Consider the following 17,307-nt stretch of genomic DNA (forward strand, 5'->3'; position numbering starts at 1 on the left):
TGAAAGATATTTATTTATTTAACATCTTTATTGGAGTATAATTGCTTTACAGTGGTGTTAGTTTCTGCTGTATAACAAAGTGAATCAGCTATACATATACATGTATCCCCATATCTCCTCCCTCTTGCATCTCCCTCCCACCCTCCCTATCCGACCTCTCTAGGTGGTCACAAAGCACCGAGCTGATCTCCCTGTGCTATGCGGCTGCTTCCCACTAGCTATCTATTTTACATTTGGTAGTGTATATATGTCCATACCACTCTCTCACTTCGTCCCAGCTTCCCCTCCCCCCTCCCCATGTCCTCAAGTCCATTCTCTACGTTTGCGTCTTTATTCCTGTCCTGCCCCTAGGTTCTTCAGAACCTGTTTATTTTATTTTTTTAGATTCCATATATATGTGTTAGCATACAGTATTTGTTTTTCTCTTTCTGACTTACTTCACTCTGTATGGCAGACTCTAGGTCCATCCACCTCATTACAAATAACTCTATTTCATTTCTTTTTATGGCTGAGTAATATTCCATTGTATATATGTGCCACTCTTCTTTATCCATTCATCTGTCAATGGACACTTGGGTTGCTTCCATGTCCTGGCTATTGTAAATAGAGCTGCAGTGAATATTGTGGTACATGACTCTTTTTGAATTATGGTTTTCTCAGGGTATATGCCCAGTAGTGGGATTGCTGGGTCATATGGGAGTTCTATTTTTAGTTTTTTAAGGAACCTCCATACTGTTCTCCATAGTGGCTGTATCAATTTACATTCCCACCAATAGTGCAAGAGGGTTCCCTTTTCTCCACACCCTCTCCAGCATTTATTGCTTGTAGATTTTTTGATCATGGCCATTCTGCCTGGTGTAACATGATACCTCATTGTAGTTTTGATTTGCATTTCTTTAATGATTAGTGATGTTGAGCATCCTTTCATGTGTTTGTTGGCAATCTGTATATCTTCTTTGGAGAAAAATGTCTGTTTAGGTATTCTGCCCATTTTTGGATTGGGTTGTTTGTTTTTTTGATATTGAGCTGCATGAGCTGCTTGTGTATTTTGGAGATTAATCCTTTGTCAGTTGGTTCATTTGCAAATATTTTCTCCCATTCTGAGGGTTGTCTTTTCGTCTTGTTTATGGTTTCCTTTGCTGTGCAAAGCTTTTAAGTTTCATTAGGTCCCATTTGATTATTTGTGTTTTTATTTCCATTTCTCTAGGAGGTGGGTCAAAAAGGATCTTACTGTGATTTATGTCATAGTGTTCTGCCTATGTTTTCCTCTAAGAGTTTTATAGTGTCTGGCCTTACATTTAGGTCTTTAATCAATTTTGAGTTTATTTTTGTGTATGGTGTTAGGGAGTGTTCTAATTTTATTCTTTTACATGTAGCTGTCCAGTTTTCCCAGCACCACTTATTGAAGAGGCTCTTTTCTCCATTGTATATTCTTGCCTCCTTTATCAAAAATAAGGTGACCATATGTGCATGGGTTTATCTCTGGGCTTTGTATCCTGTTCCATTGATCTATATTTCTGTTTTTGTGCCAGTACCATACTATCTTGATGGCTGTAGCTTTGTAGCATAGTCTGAAGTCAGGGAGCCTGATTCCCCCAGCTCCATTTTTCTTTCTCAATATTGCTTTGGCTATTCGGGGTCTTTTGTGTTTCCATACAAATTGTGAAGTGTTTTGTTCTAGTTCTGTGAAAAATGCCATTGGTAGTTTGATAGGGATTACATTGAATCTGTAGATTGCTTTGGGTAGTATAGTTATTTTCACAATGTTGATTCTTCCAGTCCGAGAACATGGTATTTCTCTCCATCTGTTTGTATTGTCTTTAAATTCTTTCATCAGTGTCTTATAGTTTTCTGCATACAGGTCTTTTGTCTCCTTTGGTAGGTTTACTCCTAGGTATTTTATTCTTTTTGTTGCAGTGGTAAATGGGAGTGTTTCCTTAATTTCTCTTTCAGATTTTTCATCATTAGTGTATAGGAATGCAAGAGATTTCTGTGCATTAATTTTGCATCCTGCAATTTTACCCAATTCATTGATTAGTTCTAGTAGTTTTATGGTAGCATCTTTAGGATTCTCTGTGTATAGTATCATGTCATCTGCAAACAGTGACAGTTTTACTTCTTCTTTTCTGATTTGTATTCCTTTTATTTCTTTTTCTTCTCTGATTGCTGTGGCCAAAACTTCCAAAATTATGTTGACTAATAGTGGTGAGAGTGGGCAACCTTGTCTTGTTCCTGATCTTAGTGGAAACGGTTTCAGTTTTTCACCATTGAGGATGATGTTGGCTGTGGGCTTGTCATATATGACCTTTGGTATGTTGAGGTAAGTTCCCTCTATGGCTACTTTCTGGAGGGTTTTTCTTATAAATGGATGTTGAATTTTGTCAAAAGCTTTTTCTGCATCTGTTGAGATGATCATATTGTTTTTCTCCTTCGCTTTGTTAATATGGTGTATCACATTGATTGATTTGCGTATATTGAAGAATCCTTGCATTCCTGGGATAAACCCCACTTGATCATGGTGTATGATCCTTTTAATGTGCTGTTGGATTCCGTTTGCTAGTAGTTTGTTGAGGATTTTTCATCTATGTTCATCAGTGATACTGGCCTGTAGTTTTCTTTTTTTGTGACATCTTTGTCTGGTTTTGGTATCAGGATGATGGTGGCCTCATAGAATGAGTTTGGGAGTGTTCCTCCCTCTGCTATGTTTTGGAAGAGTTTGAGAAGGATAGGTGTTAGCTCTTCTCTAAATGTTTGATAGAATTCGCCTGCGAAGCCATCTGGTCCTGGGCTTTTGTTTGTTGGAAGATTTTTCATCACAGTTTCAATTTCAGTGCTTGTGATTGGTCTGTTTATAGTTTCTATTTCTTCCTGGTTCAGTCTCGGAAGATTGTGCTTTTCTAAGAATTTGTCCGTTTCTTCCAGGTTGTGCATTTTATTGGCATATAGTTGCTTGTAGTAATCTCTCATGATCCTTTGTATTTCTGCAGTGTCAGTTGTTACTTCTCCTATTTCATTTCTATTTCTATTGATTTGAGCCTTCTCCCTTTTTTTCTTGATGAGTCTGGCTAATGGTTTATCAATTTTGTTTATCTTCTCAAAGATACTTATTTTTGAACTATAAAAATAAAAAAATTCAACAGAGTTAAAAAAAAAAACTGAAGACTTTATATTTCTTGTTTGAGAACAGTAATATTCCTTCTCTTTAAAGTCTTTAGAAAGTTTTTAGAAGTTTAGAAAGTACTATATTTGTGTTGGCCGTTACTACAACTACTACTATTACTATTTAGAAACATCTTAATTTTGAATTCCTGGAGCTCTGGAGCTATACCTTAAGTTTAAGATAAGATACAGCTGTGTGGTTCTAAGCTCCATGCCTTGGGCTGGGTTGCTTAATAAGTATTTATATTTGACTGTATTTGGAGGCCTTTAGTCAAATGCTGACAATCGTTTTCCCCTTTGTTAGCTCATCGGTTGCTGTGAACTTTTAAATTTTTTTAAATTATAAAAATTTTATCTTAACTTTCCAAGGTTCCGTGTCTTTTCTCCTGGTTCTCCGTATCTGGGAAAGTTAGAAGCCAGCCTTTCCTTCATTAAGAATAGCATGCCTACTCCCATGATTTTTAAGACTGTCATGGAACTCTTGTGAATAGGGGTAAAGAACCTTATTTTTACATTTAATTTCACAGTAAATGTTTTATTTTCAATAATGGAGGCAGTTTGTAGTTGCTGTCACCATTAGTTTCTTGCTAGGTGTTTGCTAAGAGGATCGAGTACAGAAGTAATATGTAAGTTTACAACTGCAAATAAAATCATGATGTCAAATCTAAACAAGGGAAGGGGGAGGGCAGAGAAACATTCTTTCTGAGAAAAAGCAGGATGTGGACTCTTTCATCAGCATCACCCTTCTGTGAGGCTGTTTGTTTCCATGTTTGCAGAAAGAAGTAAGTGGACACTAGGCACTTTGTAAGGTGACTTCCAAATGTTATGTCATTTTTTTTCCTTAAAAGAAACCTGTGAGGCATATTATTTTCTACTGGATGAAGAAAAGGAGGCTTAGAGAAAGGATGTATCTTGTCTACATTTACACAGGGATTAAATGGCTGCGTCAGGGATTGAACACAAGCTGGCTAGATTCTGAAGCCCCTCGTATACTAGGCATGTTTTTTCTGGTGTCTGTCCTCTTTCTACTACACACATTGCTGTGAATAAAGGAGACAGAAGTTGGTATTAATGGAAGTTTGTCCAGATAAATTAGGATTATCCTTTAACTTGGTAACTTTATAGACTGGAAGAGAACTTGGGGCTAGAACCCATAGAAGATACCTGATTTATAAAAGGACCACCGAGGTGACCACTTCATTTCACTGAACATGTTGTTTGAGGCCAAAATGTTGGGACTTGATACAAGAAAAATAATGGGTTGGTGAGAAAGATACCAATGTATTCCTTCAGTATTTATTTCTTTAAATAACTACTGAAAATGATGCATTTTAAAAGATATGATTTATTGATACTCTTTCCATTGCATTTTCTGGGCAGAATTCCATTTTTTATGTTAGAAGAAAATGCATAGTTATAAGTCTGTGGGGCTGTAAGCAGAAAATTGACACTTTGAGATTTGATCATGTGGCCAATAGCCCCAGGCATTTAGTAGGGACATACCTAAAAGATAGTTTCAATGTTTAAAGGTGTAAAACCTGTATACCTGAAGTTAGAGTGTTCCAGTTTTGGTAACAGATCATCCCCAAACTTACTACGTTCACAGATTCTGTGGGTCAGGACTTTGGACAGTATCCAGAGAGGGATGGCTTGTCTCTATTCCACAATATTTGTGGCTTCAGTTGGGAAGAGTGGACAGCTGGGGAAACCATCTGGATGGGTTTGCACTCATATGTCTCGTATTTTTACTGGTGGCTGGCTGGGGTCTATCCTCGTAGTTGGAGGTGTTGACCAGAGTACCTAGATGTAGTCTCCCCAGTCTGGGCTGGCCTTTCTTACAACATGATGGCATCAGGGGTGTCAGGGTTCTTACACAGTGACTCGGATCTTCAAGCTCAAGTGTTCTAGCAAATGAGATAGAAACTGCACCATGTTTCATGACCCAGTCTTGGAAGTCATCAGGCATCACTTTTGCCCTTAAAGCACTGAGAAGCCTACCTAGATTCCAGGGGAGGGGACATAGATCCCTCCTTTCAATTGGAAACAAGTCAAGGTTGCATTGTAGAAGACAACATGAGATGGGCGATACCATTGTGGCTATTTTTGGGAAGATATCATTTGCCCAACAGAATATTAGGCCGGACAAAGCAGGTTATCTATCTTGCATAGGACTGGAGATGACTGTATTCATGCCTCCTGTCATTTCTTTCTATTTATAGCCTAGCAGTAGCTTCATGTCCATGGTTACTTCTCAGTTTTTTACCTTTCCTCAGTTTCATGTTGCTGTATCTCTCATTAATAAGTCAAGGTAATCTAATAACCTCTAAATCTCTGTGGATTATTAACAATAAAGCTTTATTTTTGTTTAGTCCTTATGGGAGGAATGGTGTTCCTGCTCCCTGCAGTCATTTGAGGATCCAGACTTACTCCATCTAATGACACCACCACCCACTAAGGGCTCTGAATCCTCTATTAGGCCCTCTGCAACTGGCATAGATAAGACACCCATCTCTTAACTGCCTAGTGTTGGTCATTCATATCACCTCTGTTCATGTTTTGTTGGTGACAGCTAGCTAGTCATATGGTCCCCCCTAGACTCAAGGGCACTGAGAAATACAGTCTGGTGTGTGTCCAGGGAGAAAGGCAAGGTGTGAACATTAGCTACATCTGCTACATTTGCCATGTTTGCCATCTCCTGTCCTCTATCCCCCAGGCTGCTAAGGAACCTGGAGCCTAAGCATTGCCAGAAAAGTCAAGGTAGAATGAAACTAACCAAGCAACCAATTATTCAGTTTCTTTTAAAGTTTATCAGTTTGCAAAGTAGTATTGGAATTGTAGGAATTTAGACCTGAGATTATTAAAGATTATTTAGTTCAGTGGTTTAAGACTACTGACACCATGATTTTCTCATGGTGTTTGGAAGCAGATTGCTTTCATCCAAACAAACTTATGGGAAATTCCAATTTCCATATAACAGATAAGAGTGAAGCTGCTCTGGTTAAAAAGAGGTTGAATCCCCATCCTTTTCCTCTGTGCTAGCCCCTAAGGCTTTTCCAAGGAATCCTAGGGCTCTGTGGATCAGATCTAATCACTTTCTTTAACAGACATGAGAAACCGGGGCACAGAGAGGCAGAGACATATTTACCAAAGATTACATGGCTTGTCTATAGCAGATTGAAGGTTGAAATCACGTCTTGGTATCCTTGGACCAGTGCTCTTTTTATTATTATTTACTTAAAAATTGTGCCATTGCCTCTTTTCAGTACACATAGTCCTTGAGCCCCTGGCCTGAGGTAGAACATAATATACCTTCCTGGTATTTTTGGCTTCTTCTCTTCATTATCCCAGCAGTGGGCAAAGGGCCAGGAGAGGGAAAAGAGCTTCTCTAGGAATAGCTGTAGCATTTCTCTCTGTAGATGATGATCTCCTCATAGTGTGAGGAATGGGAGCTTGCACTTGAGTCCATCTGTTGATGGACATTTAGGTTGCTTCCATGTCTTGGCTACTGTAAATAGTGCTGCTACGAACATTGGGGTGCATGTATGATTTCCTCATGGTGTGAGAAATGGGGGGATGCCGTGGCATCGTGGGGACCAGGGATGGGGCCTACCTGAATTCACTTGCCCTCTGACCCTGATAGGGTCATGTCACTGTATCTAGAGGGGAGCACAGTGTGGTCGAAACAACATGGGCTCTGGAATTCAACAGACCTGGATTTAAATCTTAGGAGTTGATGTGACTTGGGGCAAGGCATTTTCTCCTTTGAGCCTCAGTTTCCATACTTCTCATGTGAATTTAATTACTGGCATTGAAGATTGTTGGCAGAATTAGAGGTAATATACTTGAAGCCTCATTACACAGTAGAAAGTAATGGGATGTTGCCATTGGGACCTTCCACTTGGTGTCTGTCAGACCCACGTTTAAGTCATAGTTCTGTCACCTGTATGAGCTTCAAATCTTAAATTTCTTTTCCGCAAAGTGAGGTAGTGGTTAAAAGCGTGGACTTGGGAGGCTGCATAAAGCAGGAACCTTGGAGCCAGACTATTCCCATTGGAATCCTAGTTTTGCTCTTACCTAGCTGTGTAGCCTTGGGAAAGTTATTGAATCTGTGTCTTTGTTCCATCTTCTATGAAATGGGGATGGTAATAGTTGGTAATATTTGAGGTTGCAGTGAAGATTAAATAAGTAAATATTTGTAGAATAGTGCCTGGCACATAATGCTGAGGAAGTGTCTGTTAAAGCAAATAACAAATAGATAAATACCTCATAGGATGCGGTGGAGATTATTTTGATATGAAATATAAAGACCTATAGTCATTTTCTGGTAATAAGCACCATAAGTATTGACTATTATTATTTTTTAACGGAAGTATAGTTGATTTATAATGTGTTAGTTTCAGATGTACAGCAGTGATTCAGTTATACATAGATATATCTGTTTTTCAGATTCTTTTCCATTATAGGTTATTACAAGATAGTGAATATAGTTCCCTGTACTATACAGTAGGTCCTTGTTTATCTATTTTGTGTATAGTAGCTTGTATCTGCTAATCCCCAAATCCTAATTTTTCCTTCTCCTCCCTTTCCCCTTTGATAACCGTAAGATTGACTTTTATGTCTGTGAGTCTATTTCTGTTTTGTAAATAAATTCATTTGTATCATTTTTTTTAGATTCCATATGTAAGTGATATCATGTGATATTTGTCTTTGTCTGACTGACTTCACTTAGTATGAAAATCTTTAGGTCCATCCATGTTGCTGCAAATGGCATTATCTCATTCTTTTTTAGGGCTAATATCCCATTGTATATATGTATGTATTGTGTGTGTGTGTGTGTGTGTGTGTGTGTGTATACACACCACGTCTTCTTTATCCATTCATCTGTCGATGGACATTTAGGTTGCTTCCATGTCTTGGTTATTGTAAATAGTCCTGCTATGAACATTGAGGTGCATGTGTCTTTTCGAGTTAGAGTTTTCGTCTTTTCTGGATATATGACCAAGAGTCTTGCTTGGCTATTATTAAATAAATATTAGCTATATTGTTAAAGGTAGAATTAACCTTTCCTGAGGTCCTACAAAATTCTAGACCGTATGCTAGGAAATTTTTCTTTTAATCATCATTGGTATTTTTCCGGATTTGGGGGAATGGTCCACACAGGTGCTTCCTATACCTGTGATGATTTGTTTCCCCTTACAGAAAGTAGGTAGTGGCCCACCTGGCTTTTTCCCTGTCCCAATAATCCTGCCAGGGACACACATTGGGTAGGAGTGGCCTTGTTTCCCAGATCCATTTTGCCGGGACCTCCCCACCCAGACTTCCAGGAGGTGGATGTTCAGGGGCACAGGAGAGCTGCTGGAATGTAAGCCACTGCTACAGTGACTCTGGAGCTCTTTGGGGGTGTTAGTTATTTCTCCAATAGTCAATATATATATCCTTGTGGAATCGCTGGAAAAGAGACTTTTTCTTAGAAACTTTTTGTCTTTACTAATGAATTAGCACTGGATACCATTTTATTTTATTTATTTATTTATTTAGTCGCACCACTAGGCTTGTGGGATCTTAGTTCCCCGACCGGGGATTGAACCTGGACCCACGACAGTGAAAGCGCTGAGTCTTAACCACTGGACCACCAGGGAATTTCTTGATACCATTTTAAAATTAACTTTTGCTGTTTTCATCCTAGTATATGGAAGAAACACATTCATCCAGCAATAACCACTTCAACATTTTGACTGTGTATAGTTATCTTGTCGGTCTATCTAATATTCTCAAGAAATGGATTCCTTGGTATAAGTTTTCAGGAAAATGACAAATATTTTAATAAAAATAACTCTGTTGAGCTTAATCTATTTATGTCATTTGGAATTATTGTTCCTAAATTTTATTTATGAATATAGCATGGGATTCAGGTAGTCTTGTGAAATTTGACTTCAGTTCGTAGTAACTGATTGTTTTTAATACTCAAGGGTGGGCTTTGGAGAATTATTCATGCTGATTCTGGATAGGGTCCGCCTAGCACTTAAGCAAGGGCTTAGGTTGAAAAAAATTGAGCTGTGTAAGTACAGGATGGGAATGATTCACCCTCATAGCATCTTGTATCAAAGGACTTGTAGTGTTAGATGTTTGGAAGTCAGTGTCAGCATTAGGATGCAGTCAGAGTTGTGCACAGCCCAGAGGAGGAGTCTTTATTCCTGGATGCTGTATTTATGGTGGCAACTGATCCATTTTACCATACCTAGATCATGGTGACCAAGTTGGGGAAGGATCTGGAAAGAGGAGTTAAGACAGCATCCTTGACCAGGAAGGCCTCAGTCTGGGTGGGGGACAGGAGTATAAAAGATAGAGCTGGGGATGCTTGGTCTGAAAGAGAAAACTTTGTAGTGACTGTCATTGCTGTTTTCAAATATTTGAAGGATGCGCAGGTTTTTCCGGGAGCCAAGACAGTTCAGTAGAACAGCACACTTGGCTGAGGTCCCAGACTAAGGGGAGAATTGCTGCTCACAAAATCTGGCTGGTAACGTTATCACCCATACAGCTGCCCCTTCCTGCAAACTCCCGGGAGGACCCTAAAGCACTTGAGGCCTGAAGAGAGAGGACTGTTCGGGGCAGAGAGCTCACTAGACACTGGCTTACCATCTCTTCCAGTGGCCTTCCTTTCCCTGCAAGCACCACATGGCTCTTACTCACTTGCTCATAACATCTCCTTCCTCACCATGACTAGTTGGCCAGGAAGTAAAGCAACACCTGGTGTACTCTACCACAGTGCTGCTTAAATTTTTTTTTTTTTTAACATCTTTATTGGAGTATAATTGCCTTACAATGGTGTGTTAGTTTCTGCTTTATAACAAAGTGAATCAGATATACATATATATATGTTCCCATATCTCTTCCCTCTTGCATCTCCCTCCCTCCCACCCTCCCTATCCCACCCCTCTAGGTGGTCACAAAGCACCGAGCTGATCTCCCTGTGCTATGCGGTTGCTTCCCACTAAGTGCTGCTTAAATTTTAATGTGTACATGAATCATCTGTGGATCTTATTAAAATGCAGATTCTGACTCAAGTGGGTCTTGATTGGGGCCCCATAAGCTGAATTTCCACAGGTCATGATGCTGCTGGTCAGGGGACCATACTTGAGTAACAAGGCTCTACTACAAATCATGAGTCTACCCTTTAGGCTACAGTCAAGCACTGTCAGGCCGAATGACCACCTCCTCCATGTTGCTTTCAGGACTAAGCCGTACATCTGTATTAGCAGAGGGTTACTGCCTGGAAATCCTGCCTTTTTCCCTTCCCAGCACTCATGAAACACTTTAAAAAAAAAATTTATTTACTTATTTATTTTTGGCTGCATTGGGTCTTCGTTGCTGTGCACGGGCTTTCTCTAGTTGCAGGGAGCGGGGGCTACTCTTTGTTACGGTGCGCAGGCTTCGTATTGCAGTGGCTTCTCTTGTTGTGGAGCACGGACTCTAGGCGCACGGGCTTCAGTAATTGTGGCTCATGGGCTCTAGAATGCAGGCTCAGTAGTTGTGGCGCACGGGCTTAGTTGCTCTGAGGCATGTGGGATCTTCCCGGACCAGGGCTTGAACCCATGTCTCCTGCACTGGCAGGCGGATTCTTAACCACTGCACCACCAGGGAAGTCCCTCATGAAACACTTTTATCTAGATATCACTTAGCCATCTGGTTTCTTTGTCATCTCTAGGGCCACTTCTGCAGTTATCCAACTTTTTTTTTTCTTTTTTTAATTACCTGAGAGCATTCTCAGGCCACAAGATTTGGCCCTGTCTGCAGGCCAGAAATGCTGGGGAATTACTGTCACCTGTAAGCAGTTCTCAACTCTAACATGTTTGTTTTTTTTTTTAAATTAAACACATCATCTTGACTTTCATCCAAGTTGTTTGAGATACAGCAGTTTTTGTATATGTGCGTGATGCTGTCAGATACTTTACCCCAAGACACAAGTATCCATTTGCCTAACATTGGGGCACATTTGTTTTCTCATAACTGTATATTTGTGATTATCCCAAGGTACCCACTTACTCCAATTCATTGCAAAATGATCTTTAAAAGATCTGTTTATAATACATTGAGCGTTTGCTCAATGAGGCCATAACCTCAGGAATAATGATCAAATCTTGTTAAATGTATATGCCTCTCTTTTTCTTTTTCTTTTTTTTTTATGATTCAAGTTACCTGGAGTATTTTTGATTGTCATTGATTGAGGTCTTTTCAAGGTCATGTCTCTTCCCCCAACAGTAGCTTGTTGGTCAAAATAAAGTGATTGAAAGTGTTCTTATGATGTGTTGATCTTGGTACAGTCTCAGGTGTCAGGTCCTACTGCTTTTCCATACAGGAGCTGTGTGGTCTCTGGCAAGGTACTTAATATCTCTGATCATCTGTGCACTCATCTGTAAAATAGTGATGATAATATTTACCTTGAAGAAATTAAATGAGATGTTTATGAAAGTACTTGGCCCATTTCCAGTACATGCCAGTCACTTTTAAAATGACAGCTTTGCTTCCCATTTGTTTCTCGTAGGCCAATTTCTAGCTTTTTTGGAGGGAGGGGCACATATTTTATTTCCTTTTTCACTATTCTCAAAGCATCTTGAGAACAGGATCTGTATTTTAAATCCTATCTTAGCTTTTCACTATGTGTTCAGTCATGACACGAATAAATTAATGAATGACCAGATAATCTCTAAGGTTTTCCTGACCTTTTAAGTCTTCTGATTGTTCGATTCTTCCAGTGTTCTGGCTGCTTAGAAAAAAATTGGGAAATTCTCTTAAAATGAATGTCTTCTATATTAAGGGATTTCCTCCTTAGTAGTCTTAAAAAATATGTATTATATTATTACTAGTAAGTATGTACCTGGGCCCAGGAGTCGGCTGCAATAGTATAAGTAACCTTTTCAATTTGTCATCTTGGGCCTGATTCTTTGTATAGTGCAGATGAGGTAGTCAGAGGCTGGTCTTGATTTTGCTTCCCCTGCAGTGCTCTCTTGGGAAGATCTCTGTGAAAGATGAGCAAGAAATGTGCATTTGTTTTCATATGTGATGTGAGATTTGGAAGTTATGCATAATAGAGGCTGAGTTTCATGATATATTCATCTCAGTCCTCATGGAAGATGCATCTTATGTTCTGGTTTACATGTGCCTGGGCGGTGGGGTCAGGCCAACTCAATGGATTAGAGGAGAAGCAGTAGGTCCTTGCAGATCTTGGGATTGAACCTGGTTACCTATCTAGGTGAGTAGTTCTTGAGTTGTCTGTATGAATAAGCTGCTGGGAGATAGTGCCGGTTGAGGCCATCTTTACTACTTTGTCCTGTGCCTCTGAGATGGGCACCAAACTGGTAGAAAGTGCGTAGACTGTCACATCTAGACCTGAGTTTAAATCCTGGCTTGGGTATGTTACTTAATTCCAGAATCTCAGTTTTTTTTTTTTAATATTTCAAAAGGGGTAATATCAGTCTTACAGTTTTTTGTGAGTGATAGATTAGATAGTATATGTCAAACGCCTAGTGCAGTGCTTGGCAGTGAGATCGGGCCCTGTGTTGATGATGATCATGGTGACACATTTCAGAAGGGACACGTAGGAGACTAAGTAGGCCTGCCAACCGTGAAAGTGTCAGCCCTGGTGTGTGACTGAGGAGTGTCCCAAAGTTGGCTGCCTTTTATGACTAAAGTGCAGACGGCGGTGGTGGTGCTAAAAGTTTTTCATGGATCTGGAAAAAGAAGGTAACAATCTGGGGAAAGAAAAACTTAATTGTATGTTTCATTCCATGAAATTTTGAAATACTGATACATATGTGAGTAGCTTCAAACTTTGCTCCCCTATTGATTATCTAAGAGTTGTTCTTCACTTATAGATTCTTGTCCAGAGGGAAGTAAAAGAAAAAAAAAAGCCTTACTCATCTCTTCTCTGACAGTTTATTTCCATTCTGAACTATGCTTAAGCGACACTGCACCAAGCTTTGCTAATTAGCCTGTGGCCTGTCATTCACAGCGGATCATTCAGTCTCCATTTCAGGGCTTCAAGCTGTCACCGTGAGGGCTCTCAGACAAAAGGTGAATTGGGTTCCATACCGTACAATTGATTGTGGGTTTTGGTTCTTTGCCTCAAGCTGAGCTAATTTTAGATTCTGGGAATCCTGGTAGTAAGTCATGAGGATTGATGATGGCTGTGATATCCAGAAGTAAAATAAAACATATTTTTGTTCTTTACATACAGCTATTTCGAACTGGAGAGCAGTGGTCTGAGGGATGAGATTCGATATCACTACATACATGACGGCAAGCCCAGGACAGAGGCACTTCCGTACCGGATGGCTGACGGACAGTGGCACAAGGTCGCACTGTCAGTTAGTGCCTCCCATCTCCTGCTCCACGTCGACTGCAACAGGTATGACTTTGCCTTTGATCTTTCGTGACTGTGCCCTTGAAATTGAGCAAAGGGAAGGGATAAAGCCAACCCCCTCCAAGCCTTGCTGGGAAACAAGCCAAAGGACCCTAATCGTCATTTAACATACCAAAATGGGCCATTAGGCGTGCTGGAATGACCAACTGTAATATGTTAAGAAAACAGTTCATTAAAATGGAAACATATCCGGCAATTAGGAAGAAATGTACAAAAGGTTGATTATAGATGGGGGAATATTAAGTGCACCTCGGTGTCCTCCAGGTAGTGGAATTCCATGGAGCTGTGATCACAGTTAACTGTGATATATTGTTGTTGAGTTCGTTCCACTTGGAAGCGAATGAGCTGGTCTACCTTCGAATGAATCTGAGAAGGCAGTGCTAGTGGAGCGGCTAATCCTATTTGACTTCATCAAGCACAGCTTTGCTTAAATATTTTTTCCAAATGGCAACTTCTTAAAGAGGCTGTTCTTTGAATCTTTTGGAATTGATGCCTTTTATCCTCTGCAGAGGAATGAGCCTCCCAGCTTGTCAGAGGATGGCGGGACTATTTGGAAGTCGGGGCTTTCACAGGAGGTTGTGGGTTGGGTTGAGAAGGAGATATTGGCTCCTGTGTCCGTCCCTGGGCGGGGAGGTTTACTGCCAGCTGAAGAAAGGACCCTGTTGGTCTCTACTGGATCACTTGTGGCTGGACAGCTGGATGATGGTGGTCAAGGGGAATATTTTGATTTCTCCAGAACCCACTGAAAGTCCTTACGGGTAGTGATCTGAGTCCTATTATAGAGAATTTTTGGTGCTGCAAGGTAGCTATGAATTGTTGGTTTTCATTAATGATACTGTCCAAGTTCAAGTGATTGTTCAGCCACAGAACTTGTTCTCTTGGGCCCAGGATAAGGTACAGGCATGTTGGGGACAGCCTCCCTTCCGGCACCCAATAGAAGGAAGCATAATCCAAGGTCAGTCAGCTCCACACTGCATTTCTGATGAGGTGATACTTCAATGTACTTGCCATTCCAGCTCTGCAGTCTCTTTTAGAAGAGGACCTGGAGAGGCAGAGAACAGAAACTAGCGTCAGGTTTAAGGGAAGTCCCGCCATCTTAAAGTGAGTCTTGGTACAGTTGATGTCATCTATTTCGGGCTCTTTCTGGATTTTTCTGAAGAATCGTGGCTTCAAGTAGATGTAATGTGTGTGCCTGGACCACGTTTCCATAGAAACCACAAGCTCCTTTTTACCGTGGGCTGGGCAGCCTGGGTAAAGCCAGCCCTCAGTCACTAACTCCATTTCCACTTTCAAGAGCTTATTGGCTCTTTCAATTCTCTAGAACTAAAGTGACCTGTCAGGGAACACTCTTGCTTCCCCCTACCCACCACTCATGCTGCCCCAATGGGAGAGAAGAAGGGTCCTGCATGTCCTCTTATGCCATAGGCCAGAAGGGAGCCTCGAAGTCCTCGTTTAGTAATTCCCAAATGAAAAGTCCTGGAGACACCACTGTTTTCTTGCTTTGCAATTTTTTTGCTTCCTCTTTTCAAAGGTTTTATCTTCTATTTCCCCATATTCTCCTCTCTAGAGAAGAGGAAAAAGAGGAGAGAGGATATGTCTCTGCTAATCGAAGGTTTCCTGCCTTCAAAATGCTCTGGTCCCACTGAAATAGTCTCCTCTGCCATCCTCAGCCACTTGTTAGCTGTGGGAATTTGGGCACATTAATATCTTTTCATCTCAGTTTTTTAATTTGTAAACTGGGACTGCTAATGCTAGCACATACTCACAGATGCGAATGTTAAAGATAATTCACATAAAGTGCTTTGGGTGGTGCTTGGCCTTTGGCACCCAATACATGGTGGTGTTTCTTACTATTATATTATTATTTATTCTGCACATCTGTGGTGTCTCTTCGTCTCCAAACTTTCATTTACTGTATATCCTGGCCTCTCTACCAGGAAAGTAGGGAGAGAACATGAGAGCTGGAACCCACAGTACGCTTTAGGGTCAGCCCCATTTATACGGAATGGATTGAGGAGATTCTAAATATTATTTCCCTACTCTTGAAAATTTTTATACTTTGGTTCATGACATAACATGTTTTTCTTTATGTAAGATCTTGGAGGGAAAGCATAAAGTTGTTGCCAGTTAATGATTTATGGGCCCAACACAAATGGGTTTTTTAGATAGGTTAGGGAAAGAGAGGCCGGGAGCGACTGGCCCATAGAGGAGGTAAATTTTGATTTTGGTGTAGGAAAAGTCTAGAAACAGAGTTCCCAAACCTGACTACACTTAAGAATTACTGCGGAACCTATAAAAAACATATGAGTAACCGGGCGCCATCTCTGACCTAGTGGATCAGATTCTCTGAGGGTGGAACTATATTCTTCATAAGCTCTCCGGGTAGCTCTTACGCAGGCAGGTTGGCCTTGGTGCATGGACTCGCGTTTGAAAACCAGTGGTTTAAATAGAGGCGGCACCTGCGGTTTCCCCAAATGTGGGAAACTCGACTGCATAGTTTGTGGTAGTGGGGGACTGCGTTCGTGCTTTCCCCTGAAAAAAAATATAGAGGGGGTAGAAGCTGGAGGAGAGGCCGGGCTGCAACACATCAGTGAGGGACCCTGGTAATCCAAGTACCTGAAGCAGATCCCCAGTAGGGAGGAGGAAAGTTTAAGGTGGGCTAGTGTCTATTACATGGAATAAACGTATCTTCTTCAGAAGTTTCTTGCTAGCCAGCACTGGTTGATTTTAGGGTGGCAGAAGCTCTGGTCTGTTTATCAAGATGCTGCTCTACTACTTATCTAGGCCACCCTCACAGAGAGTGAATTTCAGAAAGGCTGATTTTTATTCTCTAAGCTATGTATTTCATACTGCCGTGAGATTCTTCTTTTTTGATTCCTTTACCCTTAAAGTTACACTGTCTTATTTTTCTCAACCTGTCACCTGCTAGAGTTGTGCTGGGTAGAAGATAGATGGTGATGTGATAGATAATGTTTATTGCATGTTGACTGTGCTAGTGACAGTGCTAAGTGCTTTACATAGATGAATTCATCACTCAGGCTGTTATTTTTATCATTTAAAAATGATGGAGGGCTTCCCTGGTGGCGCAGTGGTTGAGAATCTGTCTGCCAATGCAGGGGACACGGGTTCAAGCCCTGGCCTGGGAAGATCCCACATGCCACGGAGCAACTGGGCCCGTGAGCCACAACTACTGAGCCTGCGCGTCTGGAGCCTGTGCTCCGCAACGGGAGAGGCCGCGACAGTGAGAGGCCCGCGCACCGCGATTAAGAGTGGCCCCCACTTGCCGCAACTAGAGAAAGCCCTCGCACAGAAACGAAGACCCAACACAGCCAAAAAAATAATAAATAAATAAATTAAAAAAAAAAAACTTTACTGGCAAGCTGTGAAGGTTTCAGTGCTAGATTAAGTGTTCCAAAATTCTAATATTTGGTTGAAAACTCAGATGTTACCATTCACAAGAAAAGTATCATTTCTTTAAAAAAAAAAAAAATGATGGAGCTGAGGTTACATTCTATTTCTGCAATCCTGCCGCTGCTAAGTGGCAGCTCTAGGATTTGGACCCGAGTCTGACTTGTGCATGCTTGTTGTAACCACTAGCCTATTTAGCCCAACGGGAGGGACTATTGTCACTGGACTTAGAATATGAGGGGAAGGCAAGAGCCAGACTCAGTGTTAGCAGTTTGTTCTTTCTTTCTAGTATTTTTCTCCCCTTGTCTTATATTGCCAGT

The 17,307-nt window shown here is 40.8% G+C and overlaps 1 protein-coding gene across 4 annotated transcripts in view; it reads left to right on the forward strand.

Moving 5' to 3' along the window:
• NELL1 (neural EGFL like 1) overlaps nucleotides 1–17,307 on the forward strand; it is an 865,453-nt gene that overhangs the window by 111,802 nt on the left and 736,344 nt on the right. For all 4 annotated transcript variants that reach the window (XM_068554539.1, XM_068554541.1, XM_068554540.1 and 1 more), the window contains one exon: nucleotides 13,394–13,564. In XM_068554539.1, coding sequence (XP_068410640.1) covers nucleotides 13,394–13,564 — 171 coding nt within the window. The remainder of the gene's footprint in view (nucleotides 1–13,393; nucleotides 13,565–17,307) is intronic.

Source organism: Eschrichtius robustus, chromosome 11 (assembly GCF_028021215.1).
Source record: "Eschrichtius robustus isolate mEscRob2 chromosome 11, mEscRob2.pri, whole genome shotgun sequence".
NCBI classification, from domain to species: Eukaryota; Metazoa; Chordata; class Mammalia; order Artiodactyla; family Eschrichtiidae; genus Eschrichtius; species Eschrichtius robustus.